At 44.6% G+C, this 12,295-nt stretch overlaps 1 protein-coding gene across 1 annotated transcript; it reads right to left on the minus strand.

Moving 5' to 3' along the window:
* Positions 1-773: 773 nt before the first annotated feature.
* Positions 774-9,011, minus strand: ATP6V1B2 (ATPase H+ transporting V1 subunit B2). Its single transcript, XM_015883144.3, has 14 exons — positions 8,888-9,011; positions 6,736-6,791; positions 6,212-6,310; positions 5,506-5,599; positions 5,328-5,405; positions 4,998-5,137; positions 4,800-4,901; positions 4,623-4,720; positions 4,255-4,378; positions 3,701-3,851; positions 3,266-3,348; positions 3,070-3,174; positions 2,566-2,695; positions 774-2,443 (listed from the first exon to the last, which is right to left on the minus strand). The coding sequence occupies exons 1-14, from the start codon at positions 8,994-8,996 to the stop codon at positions 2,301-2,303; spliced, it is 1,512 nt and encodes a 503-aa protein (XP_015738630.1). The 5' UTR covers positions 8,997-9,011; the 3' UTR covers positions 774-2,300.
* Positions 9,012-12,295: the final 3,284 nt, after the last annotated feature.

Below are 12,295 nucleotides of genomic sequence, written 5' to 3' on the forward strand. Positions count from 1 at the left end.
AAAAGGGGCTGTGAGCTGAGTTGGCTGAACGTATAGAAAACACTGAGGTTTGTTCCCTACCTTTTTGAAGTCGTGTTTTTAGTATACTACTTTTTCCTTCCTCTATAGGATTGAATGTGGAATAACTCAAAGCCATTCATAATGCTGAGGAGATGGGATTTCTAAGTCTGTCTCTCTCCTAGTGAAAAAAAACAACAACTGTCAGAACCAGCCTGGACAGTTAAATGAGTTTTTAAAGAGTGAGGTAATGTCTTCATCTACCCTCAAGGACTTCTGCTTCCACACAAGCAGCAGCTTGAATTGCAGCACGGTAGAATAGTTAATAGGAAAAGACTGATGATAGACCTCAGAATAAGCACAGCCATGGCACAGCTCACCCTTCATAGCACCACTCATAAAGTGTAGAGTCAACACACCCCTTAAGATCACACCTAAGCAACCTCTTGAGGTTTCCCAATCTCCTCCAGCACAAACTCCCCATTGAGATTCACATGGTATCACACCAGGATTGCAGCAGCCACCCACTCAGCAGCACAAAGCATTCAGCCCTGAAGCTGAAGGCCAAATCTTAAGTCCTGAAAGCTACCAGCTCCACTAATACTAATAAAGGCGTGAGGCTGTAGTGGCCCTCGCTGCAGACAGCTGAAGTGTTTGTTTTCAGCAGACTAAAGAGCATTTTCATTTGTGTAAACAGAAACCTCATTGGCAAAGGACAGTTCAGCCATTGCAAAACGACCCCGAGTTGTTTCTAACCACAGAATAACAGGAATCTGTTTCATTCAACACCTTCCATATTTAATTTATTCAGATATTCTCTACATTATAGTATTCTCATGCCAACGCTTGCAACCTCCCATCCCTACCTCAAGAAAAAATAGACTTGATACATCTTTAGAGTGGAATGCACCGGAATAAAGTTACTATTGTGTCCAAGTTACAGAGAACACTGAACAAACGATAGAACCGCACACAGGAAGCAGCAGGGAAAGCTGGAATTAGCACACTATCATTCGAGTCATGTTAGCACCTTCCTAGACAAGCACTGTTCAGAGAGGTGCAACATGCTTTGGTGAGCTAGACCAGAGATAAGATTGCATTAAGCCTGGAAAATAAAAGCCAGCAAAGCCTGCCAGCACTGGGCTCTGAGCCTCGCCTGAACCAATTCAAAGTAAGAAATAACACTGAAGAGACTAGCCAAGTGTTTGGGAATGCTGAGCTCTCCTGGCTAGCCAAATCTGTGCCTGGAGCGCAAACCACAACAGCTCTGAACACGACTCGGGACCCAGCGCCACCTACAGCACGCTTTAGAGCAGAATTCGATATCCATTCACATCAGGTTGCTTTCTGATGTTGCATTGTTTAGTCTAATGCATTTTAAAAGCCGACCTCCCACCAGTACAACTCTGTCTCGCATAAAGAGGTGGTTTTTTTTGTTTTTCTTATTTAAAACATCTCATATCATCCCCTCCAGTAGCAACACAGAGCCTTGAATTACCCAGTCTTAACCATTGGGGCACTACTGATGTCAGAACACTTTAGCTGCTGTCACACATCTCTGGCATTTCCAGAACAAAAAGAAAAGTTAAGTAGAAATCTTTCTTTGCAAACTTCAAGGTACAATTAATTTGGAACCTTTAATTCACTGAGCCATAACACGCTGCCTTCAGGCAGCAACCCACTGGCCTGTGACCTCTGCACTGAGCCCTTGCTAGCAGAAAAGCACTTAGCTTGCTCACTAGTGTCCTTAGTTCATGCATACCTTTAAGTACTTTAAACCACAGTTAAATCAGTGACTTGCATTTTTCAGAGAGAAACCACTGTGCAATGCACTTTCCACATGTTAACCTGGTCTTCAAGCACAGCAGCAGGACAGCAGAGAACCATCTGCTCTACCAGCAGCATGGCAACTGCACGTGATCAAAATGAGCAGATGCTTTGGACATTAAAAATCACATTTACTCTTTCATGTTTTCTAACCCATGTGCTCCTGGTTTGAAATTAAAGATCTGCAGTTTCTGGTAATCCTCAGACATTCATTTCAGAAGGTCCAGTTCAAAAAGAAAGAAAGCTTAACAATAGCTATTGCACATACATATGAGCTGGCCTAAAGGTCTTCCTGAAGATCCAGGCTTTGGAAAAAGGGATATTTTAAAGAACTGGTATCAGTGTACATTGGAACACTGGCACAAATGTCACCTACACTTGGTTTTAATTATAAGGGCGACAAGTAAACATCAACACATGAAAAAAGGAAAACAAACAGCATTTCACAGAGCAAGGAGCTGGAGATGAAGTTGTGGCTAGTGTTTTGCAGTCGAATCTCGAGGGTAGAATTCAGCCAGTGTTGTTTGGGGAATTCTCTTCAACATCTCCTTAGGGAAGATTCGCAAAAGCTGCCATCCAATGTCCAAGGTCTCGTAAACAGTACGGTTTTCATAAGGACCTACAGAAATCAACCACAGACTGAAATATGGGGCAGGAAAGCATCTCGACAGCAAGGATATCTCAAAACAAGGCCTTCTAGGTGTTAATACATACTGTGATGTTCTCGAAGCTGACACTTACCCTGAGCAATGAAGTTCTTCTCAAACTTCTGCAGAAACTCCAAATAAAGAAGATCATCTGAGGTAAGAGCTTCCTCACCAACTACTGCCTTCATAGCCTGCACATCCTTCCCAATAGCATAGCAGGCATACTAGAAGGGACCAAAACAGAAGAGCTTTTATCTTGGTAACTAAAATACACCCTTCAGCTTAACAGCAACTAAGGTGGTTGCTTGGAAGGATGACATTAGAGGTCACTTAGAGAGCTCAAGCCAACATCATTGTCATATTACATAGTGACCAATACAGTAAGAACAACTCAGTCTATGGTTAATATAGAAAGGAACAATTTATGCATTAACCACTGAGAACATTAGTTGTTCTACATCATACAGCATGCACATTTCATTCTGTGGAGAATCAAGTGAAGGTGACTCAGAAGGTTACAGAGCAGCCAGGCGAAGGTTGATGAGCAAGAAGTGTGTTTGAAATATGCCTCTCCTTTTCTGAAGAGGTTTTCACATACCAGTTGGTTGGATACATCTGCGTGATCCTTCCTGGTCATGCCCTCTCCAATAGCTGACTTCATCAGTCGAGACAAGGAAGGCAGTACATTAATAGGTGGGTAAATCTGAGGAGACAAACAAAAGTAGTAATTAATAATAATACTTTAAAAAGCAAAGAAGTGATCTCAAATGTGTTCCAACCACTGCGGTACAAACCTGTCTGTTGTGCAGCTGCCTATCCACATAGATTTGTCCCTCAGTGATGTATCCAGTCAAGTCAGGGATAGGATGAGTAATATCTTTATAAAAAAAAGAGAATGACAGTTTTCAAACCTTTTATATCCTTTCCAGCAGTGAAGCGCCAGTTGTTTTTTTTTTTCCTAGAGTTCAATGACTTCTATAGCAAAATGTCATCAGTGAGTACTCCTATATATCACTAAGTGCTCTTACACAAGAGCTATAAGCTCTCCTGGCAGTGGGCTAGAGAACAGCCCTGAAGTCTTGAAATGGACACAGCATTCTTAATGATACTGAGACAGCAGCCAAGAACTGCACTACCAAATGAAAACCCAAAAGCCATAGGATCCCCATTGTTTATGTTGAATGAGTCATTTCAAGTATTAGATATTAAAAAAATTCAAAGTAACTCACCATCATTGGGCATAGTAAGAATGGGGATCTGAGTAATTGAGCCATTTCTGCCTTCCACACGCCCAGCACGCTCATATATGGTAGCCAAGTCAGTGTACATGTACCCTGGGAAACCACGGCGGCCAGGTACCTCCTCTCTAGCTGCTGAAACCTGAGAGGATTGAGAAAAGAATCCAAGATCACTCTGACAGACCTGCTGTCCTCCCTAATTAATCTACACGACTCACTGAAAGTTCCTCTTCCAGCATGTAGTACTGAGGTAGAGACACATAAACCCCTACAAAGGGAAATATGTCACCTCAGCTGATGGGGAGACAAATCAGAAACATTAAACTGCTGAACGTCACAAATTAAGTTCAAATATGAGAAACAGTAATAGCTCTCTGACTACCAACCATAATTCTAGGTGAGCAGTGAGTAACTAAAAGCCTCACTGGCTAATTTAAGAACACTGTAAGGAATACTAATTGTAACAGTTGGAAAATTTGCATTTTTTACTTGATACTATGAACTCTTTCTGGCAACACTCAGCACGTGGCTTCATAAACACATACCTCTCGCAGAGCTTCAGCATAGGAGCTCATATCTGTCAGAATGACCAGCACGTGCTTCTCACACTGATATGCCAAGAACTCTGCTGTTGTTAGAGCTAGACGAGGTGTGATAATGCGCTCAATGCTGAAACAGAACAGCATGGCATATTTATGACACATATTCCAAGGTCACAAAGGAACAGTCTGAAGTTACTAACACATTAAAACGCTCTGAAAAACATGCAAGGTGCACCAACTGGACTACCAGCATTTCATATTCCACTTAACTGCAGAATGTCAGCATCACATCTGCACATCAGTGAGACCTGAGCTTCCAGTTTATTTGTTCTTTTCAGCTTTTCCCAACCAACACAGTCCTGACTACTTACGTTGGGTCATTGGCCAAATTCAAGAACAGACACACGTTGTCCATGGACCCGTTTTCCTCAAAGTCTGATTTGAAGAACCGAGCAGTTTCCATGTTCACCTAAATCATGAAATTAAAGCATCAGTTTCAGACCAGGCTTCAGCACTCTGCACTTAAATCCTTCATATTATTGACTTACACCCATAGCTGCAAACACGATGGCAAAGTTTTCTTCACTGTAATCCATCACATCTTTGGATTTCTTCACCAAGCCAGCTTGACGACAAATCTGAGCTGCAATCTAGATGGGAAAAAATAAGCTTCAGTGCATCTGCACATTTGATGAAGAACTTAAATTGCTCACTTTTTAACCCTCTTAACAGCTCTGAATACCCACCTCATTGTGGGGCAGACCAGCAGCAGAGAATATGGGGATTTTCTGCCCCCTGGCAATGCTGTTCATACCATCTATTGCAGAAATGCCAGTCTGAATCATTTCTTCTGGATAGATTCGACACTGGGGATTGATTGGCTGACCTGTTAGATTTAGAAAACACATTGTTCAACACGTGATGAAACTATCAGTGCTTGTGTAAAAAGCTGCAAACTACACCTTCAGGTCTACAAAGCTTTGGAGTTGACATATATTTCCTTGAACAGGTCCCAAGTATCACTTAAGACAGTTATTTTCTTCTATCTCCATACCCGAAAGAGATAAAGAACATACCCATTATGTCCAGGAAGTCCTCAGCCAAAACAGTGGGGCCTCTGTCTATAGGCTTTCCTGATCCATTAAATACTCTGCCTACAAGAAACAGCAATAAAATAGAAGTGAAAGTTAATGGGAAAATAAGTCAGTGGGTGATAAGCCTGTTCGTTCTTTAAAGAAAGAAACAAGTGCTCACCAAGCATATCTTCAGAGACAGGGGTTCGAAGAATATCTCCAGTAAACTCACAGGATGTTTTCTTAGCATCAATACCTGAAGTGCCCTCAAATACCTATAAAGATAGCAAAGGAATTAAACAACCAAGAACGAGTAAGAACAAAATTACACACCAGAAAGCTGCTTCACAGCTTAACTTGATCAGCCACAGGGGAGAAGAAACAAGGCAGTTCCCTGCGAGCAAAGGATTTCAAAAGCAGCTCACTGGTACAAAGCATGACATCAAAACCTACTTTAACAAATTCATGAGGTATATCAGCAGCAACCAACAGACCCAGTGCCATTCTTTTGATCTCGAGTGTTTTCCCTCGCCAGCAGGCTAAACTTATTCAGATAAGAATTAGCATCAGCAAGAAACAGTGGCTTAGAAGAAATACCTACACACACACACAGCATAGCAGCTGATTCTGAACCTAACATTGTACAAACACAGCATGATTCCATTCATCTAGCTGCAAATTAATCAGGGTCTTGAGGGAATATAGGAAAGTCATTCCCAGATCCAGTTTTCAGTCTAAAATTATTCATACAGTTTTAAACTTGGAATAAGTAGCATTGTTTTTTAACCTACAGTACCAACATCACAAGACATCTGGCAATTCAGACATGTTGGTTCACAAAGTATTTTCCTGTTGCCATTAAGAGATGATCTGGTCCCCATACACACCTGAACCACAGCTTTGGAGCCACTGACTTCCAGAACCTGCCCACTTCTTCTGGTGCCATCAGGGAGAGTCAAGTGGACAATCTCCGCATACCTAGGAAACTGAAAATGAGGAAGAAAGAGGATGGAAAACATTAAAAACCTCAGATGTACAGCTGTGAAACAAAAGGCAGCAGCTGCAGACAGGCCTAATATAGCACTTTCCTAGGGATTTTCTGTCTTAATTATTTTATCATCAGAAAAAAAAATCATTTCAAAATGATTATGTCTGTTTCTTTAAGTTTAGACAACGTTTTGAGTTGTTTGGTAGAACTATAACAGTGTTTCCTTTCTTTCCCCAACAGTCTCATCTACTCATCCCCTTCTTCTGACATAAGTGCAACTCTTTAGCTGTACTGCTATTTGTTTTCATTTATTTCAGCAGCCAACCTGGTATTTAAATTGCTCAGGAGATGAATTTCACAACAGTCAACATTTAACCCGGTACAACTTTTCCTGCCAAACCCATTAAGGTTCTTCATCCTTACCTTCACTTGATCCAAGATAACCAAGGGGCCATTCACACCAGACACGGTTTTATAAGCTGGAAGAAAGAGCCACAAATCAGATACTTTCTTGGAACAACACAAATTCCCCATATCTGGTTTTTAAAGATTCAATTCCTATCATCAGCCTCAGGTTTGCAGCTGTGGGGCTGAGCTCTGTACTGCTCTGTTTCTTAGGAGCCCCACAAGAAGGATGAGGTGCTCAGTTGTGTTGCCAACATTTCTGCCATTGCAGCAAAGCAGTCATGGTTAACATTGAGATATGACCTTGACATTTTCCTGTCTGTTAGAAATTTGCTGTAGCAAGCCTTTATTTGGGGATCATCAGAACGCTGCCTACCAGAAACTCCACTGCAAAGTAAAGCTGAACTACACAGTTGCAAGATATTCACATAGCAGAGATAACAACAACTGTAACAAGCGATAAAGTAGTCGTGGTTGTAACTGTAATTTGTGCCCAACAAATGGAGCCATAACCCTCACACCAACACTGAACTTCCCCTTTTTGGTTGTTTCATTAAAGCACAGATACATCCTGCCCCTCTTGGGTTATCCCAAGACACCTGATACATGACTATAGCTCACCATAAGGCTCACACCTGAAACATCAGCAGCTCATGTGTTAACACTACACGTAGTTCCCTGATATACCTGTGTGCCCAGAAACTAGAGATCATTCCTGTGCTATCAGCACAGCAGAAAACCTGTGGAAACACAGCAGACAGCTCTGCCCAATGGACACACGACATCACAGTACAGCTCAGCATCACCAACCCTCAGACAGAAGTAACACTGAGTCAAAGCTTTATCAGGGTCATGAGGGAGCAGTGACTACGAGTGACTGTTAATTGCTTCTCATCTGAGTGGAAAAATGAGGCAGTGGAACCATTTGCAGAGCAGAAAAGAACAGCACTTAGTGCTATCATGCTGTAAGGCAGAAGGAAAGGGCACAAACCCCACCAATGGGGAGCTATAGGGAATCACCTGGCTTGGGCACAGCAAGAAACAGTTACATTTGGCACACACAGCTCACAGTGTATACTGTCAACAAAGCACACCTAAGCCAACAGTTTGAACTGTTGCAATATAATCTCTTAGCAGCAATAAGCAAAGATGCATCAGATAAAGCGTGAAGTGGTGGTACAGAGCGGTCTAAGGAGGAACTCCTGCTGTCTCAGTCACCAAAAATCCTGCCAAATAGCATCAGATGTGGCACGGGGGCCCAAAATGGCTGTCAGCAGCACATAACGTTCCTGCAGTAGCCTTAGGATTAGCAGGGGGCTCTCAGTGAGGGCTGCAGGAATGGAAAACGTTCCCTTGAGCAACACATCCCGTCCCATGACCTCCTCGTGAGCGCTCCTTCCTCAATCAGCAGCGAAGGGCAGGCCCCGTCAATGAGGAAATTATGTCCTTAAGACCAAATAACACCAATTTCACCTAAGAACAGCTTGAGATAGGGATAGGAAGGGGTAGGGGTAAGAATAAAGGTAAGGGTAGGGATAACGGGAAAGGTAGGGATGGGAATAGGGATAAGGGTGGGGGTAGGGATAGGGAGGGGGTGGGAAGGGGAAGGGTAGAGATGGGGGTAGGGATAGGGGTAAGAATAAAGGTAAGGGTAGGGATAAGGAGAAGGGTAGGGATGGGAATAGGGATAAGGGTGGGGGGTAGGGATAGGGAGCATGAGCTCCCATTTGCAGAGCTGGAACCACACTATGACAACCCAAAAGCAAGCAAAATGCAATGTTCTTCATCTTCAGCAGTGAAACAGCAGATAAAAACTCAGATCTGCAGAGGTGCAGGCCTTGTATGAAGCTGTAATCTGGGGGTACAGCAAAGGCAATGGGGGGAGAAGGGGATTGAGGGAGGGGGACGGAATTGAGATGTCTCCTTTGGATTTCACACCAGATGGTTCAAAATAAAGCAATAAAGAAGCGCTCACGACATCCAGCAACCAAGAAAGGCCAACAGAAACCACCCAGCCCCCACTCACACACGGCTTTATCACATCTCCCCACTACAGACCACTACCCAACCCACGGCTTGAACCCACAACCCCTCTGCGGCCCAAAGGCCGGGAAAGGCCTCAACATCGCCCCATGCTACACCGTGCATCCCCGATCCCGGCTGCACTCACTGAGACGAGGCTGGGATAGGAAATCCCGTGTCAAGGCCGCCGCTTGTTCCCGTGCCCCGCCGGGCCCGGAGCCGTTTATCATCCGCCTTGCAGCCGTCACCGCCGCCATCTTGTGCGCTGCTACAGATGGGAGGGCTGCTGCGCATGCGCTGATATAGAGACGCCTCGCCCCGCCCGAACATGGGGGGAACGTGGGGGAGAGGAAGGAGCTGGCCAGGGTGCTGAAATGGGGAGGGGTGAGGGGTAGGGGTAGGAGTGATGGTAAGGGAAGGGATTAGAATAGGGATAGGGGTAGGAATAAGGCTAAGGGTAAGGGAGGGGATGGGAATTGGGATAGGGATAGGGGTAGGGGTAGGAATAAGAGAAAGGGTAGGGGTTAGGGTAGGGATAAGGGTAAGGGTAGGGATAGGAATAGGGGGTAGGAATAAGGGTAAGGGTAGGGGGTAAGGATAGGGGTGGGGGTAGGGGTAGAGATAGGTTTAGGGTTAGGGGTAAGGGAAGGGGTAAGAGAAAGGGTAAGGGAAAGGGAAAGAGTAAGGGAAGTTGTAAGGGTAAGGGAAGGGATGAGAATAGGGATAGGGGTAGGAATAAGGCTAAGGGTAAGGGAAGGGATGAGAATAGGGATAGGGGTAGGAATAAGGCTAAGGGTAAGGGAAGGGATGAGAATTGGGATATGGGTACGAATAAGGGAAAGGGTAGGGGTTAGGGTAGGGATAAGGGTAAGGGTAGGGATAGGAATAGGGTTAGGGGTAGGAGTAGGGGGTAGAAATAAGGGTAAGGGTAGGGGGTAAGGATAGGGGTGGGGGTAGGGGTAGAGATAGGTTTAGGGTTAGGGGTAAGGGAAGGGGTAAGAGAAAGGGTAAGGGAAAGGGAAAGAGTAAGGGAAGGGGTAAGGGTAAGGGTAGGAATGAGAATGAGGATAGGGATAGGGGTAGGGGTAAGAATAAGGGTAAGGGTAGGGATGGGAATAGGGATAGGGGTGGGGGTAGGGGTAAGAGAAAGGGAAAGGGAAAGAGTAAGGGAAGGGGTAAGGGCAAGGGTAGGGGTAGGAATGGGAATAAGGGTAGGGATAGGAATAGGGTTAGGGGTAGGAGTAGGGGGTAGAAATAAGGGTAAGGGTAGGGGGTAAGGATCGGGGTGGGGGTAGGGGTAAGGATAAGAGTGGTGGTGGGGGTAGGGGTAGGGATAGGGGTAAGAGAAAGGGTAAGGGAAAGGGTAAGGGAAAGGGAGGGGGTAAGGGTAAGGGTAGGAATGGGAATGAGGATAGGGATAGGGGTAGGGGTAAGAATAAGGGTAAGGGTAGGGATGGGAATAGGGATAGGGATAGGGATAGGGACAGGGATAGGGGTAAGGGTAGGGATGGGAATAGGGATGGGGATAGGGATAGGGACAGGGATAGGGGTAGGGGTAGAAAGGGGAAGGGTAGGGATGGGAATAGGGATAGGGATAGGGGTAGGGAGGGGTAGGGGTAAGAATAAGGGGTAAGTGAGAGGGTAAGGGAAAGGGAAAGAGTAAGGGAAGGGGCAAGGGTAAGGGTAGGGGTAGAGATAGGGGTAGGGTAGGGTAGGGTAGGGGTAGAGACAGGGGTAAGGAAAGGGGTAAGGGGAGGGGCAAAAGGAAAGGGTAAGGGAAGAGGTAGAAGGGAAAGGGAAAAAAATAAGAGGAAAAAAAAAAGAAAAAGGAAATTGGTCAAATAGGAAAGATAAAAGAAAAAATAAAAAGGGAGTAATATAAAAAGAAAATAGGTAAAAGTAAAAAGGGGGAAAAGGGGGGAAATAAGAAGAAAAGGGGGAAAAAAGGAAAATGAAAAAAGAAAAGGAAAAGAAGGGAAAAAAGGAAAAAAAGGAAAAGAAAAAAGGTGAAAAAAAGGAATAGGAGGAAAAGGAAAAAGAAAAAAGAAAGAAAAAAAATAAGAGAACAAGAAATGGGAAATGAAAAAAAAAAAAAAGAAAGGGGAATAAAGGGGGAAAATAAAGGAAATAGGAAAAAGTAAATCAAACCTTTAATTTAATAAAAAAATAGTCAGTGGGTTATTTGTGCCTCCCCCCTCAGGAAACCATTAGTGTGTCAACTTCTATTTCCTCGTGGATTATTTCTCTCCTCATACACGTTAAATTTTAATCACTGGTGTTTGCTCTCTCTGCTCAGCAGGAAGGTGGGGTTGATGTTACAAACCATGTTCCATCTCCCCCCTTGTGCTAACACTGAAATAGTGGGAGATGTGTTTCCCAGGAGCCGCTGCAGGGCTGTGTGTGTTTGGAGGAGGAATGGAGTGCTGGGGGATATGGGAGTGATGGAAACCCTATTGTGGGTACAGCCCCACCTCACTGCAGCTGCCCAAGGAGAACTGGTTGTCATAGATTAAAATTGAATTATATATATATGTGTGTGTGTGTATATAAATGGTTAAAAAGAAGTCAACTGGAAAAATCTGATGGATACATGGAAATTCTTCCAAAGCAGAAATGAGCAAGCATTTCCAAAGCAGGAGGATGGCATTGCAGTCTCCTTTGGCTGCCAAAGGGATGCTGCCCTGACCTCGGGCTCTATGGGGATGAGGAGGTAGCAGTGATGAAGGTCCCCATGAGTCCAACTGTGATTAAAGGAGCTGGAGCTCCCAGCAGTGTTGGCTGAGGGTCTGAGCTCACCAGTAGGTGGGAGCGGAGCTCTGCTGATGGTCAGAAAGTGATTTCCATTCTCAGTCCTTGCCTCATGAAATGTACTTAAAGACTCCAGCTTCTGCCCTTGTGTTCGTTACTCAGAGGCTTTTCTCATGCTGTTGGCTGCGGGTTTTGCTCATGCAGAAGCCAGGTAAATGGCTTCAACGGAAGAGAGAATCACATGGAACCACAGAATGAATCAATGAGGTTGGAAAAGAACACTAAGATCATGAAGACAAACCCCAACCCATCCCACCATGCCCACTAACCACGTCCCTCAGTGCCACATCCCCACATTTCTTGAACACCTCCAGGGATGGTGACCCCACCACCTCACTATGGAGCCTGTGCCAAAGAGACAGACCCTTCAGCAGGATCTGTTGTGATAAGACAAGGGGAAAGAGTTTCAAACCAAAAGAGGAGAGAGATTTAGATTGGATTTAAAGAAAAGGGTTTTTATAAGGGTGGTGAAGTATTGCAACACGCTGCCCAGAGAAGTGTAAGATGGAGACACCCAAGGTCAGGCTTCATGGGGTGTCCCCGCTCATTGCAGGGGAGTTGGAACAAATGGCCTTTAAGGGTCCCTTCCAACTCAAATAATTCTATGATTCGATCACATTCTGACTCACACATAAAGGAGCCCCCGTCCCCCATCCTGCTCTGACGCAGGAGGAGCTGCAGGGCTGCAACCACATCTCCACAGAAGGCAGATGCTCGTACCCTCTCCTGATAAGAGCTGTAATAAATA

This window comes from Coturnix japonica, chromosome 10 (genome assembly GCF_054131305.1).
Source record: "Coturnix japonica strain WE chromosome 10, WE-NBRP24, whole genome shotgun sequence".
Classification (NCBI taxonomy): domain Eukaryota; kingdom Metazoa; phylum Chordata; class Aves; order Galliformes; family Phasianidae; genus Coturnix; species Coturnix japonica.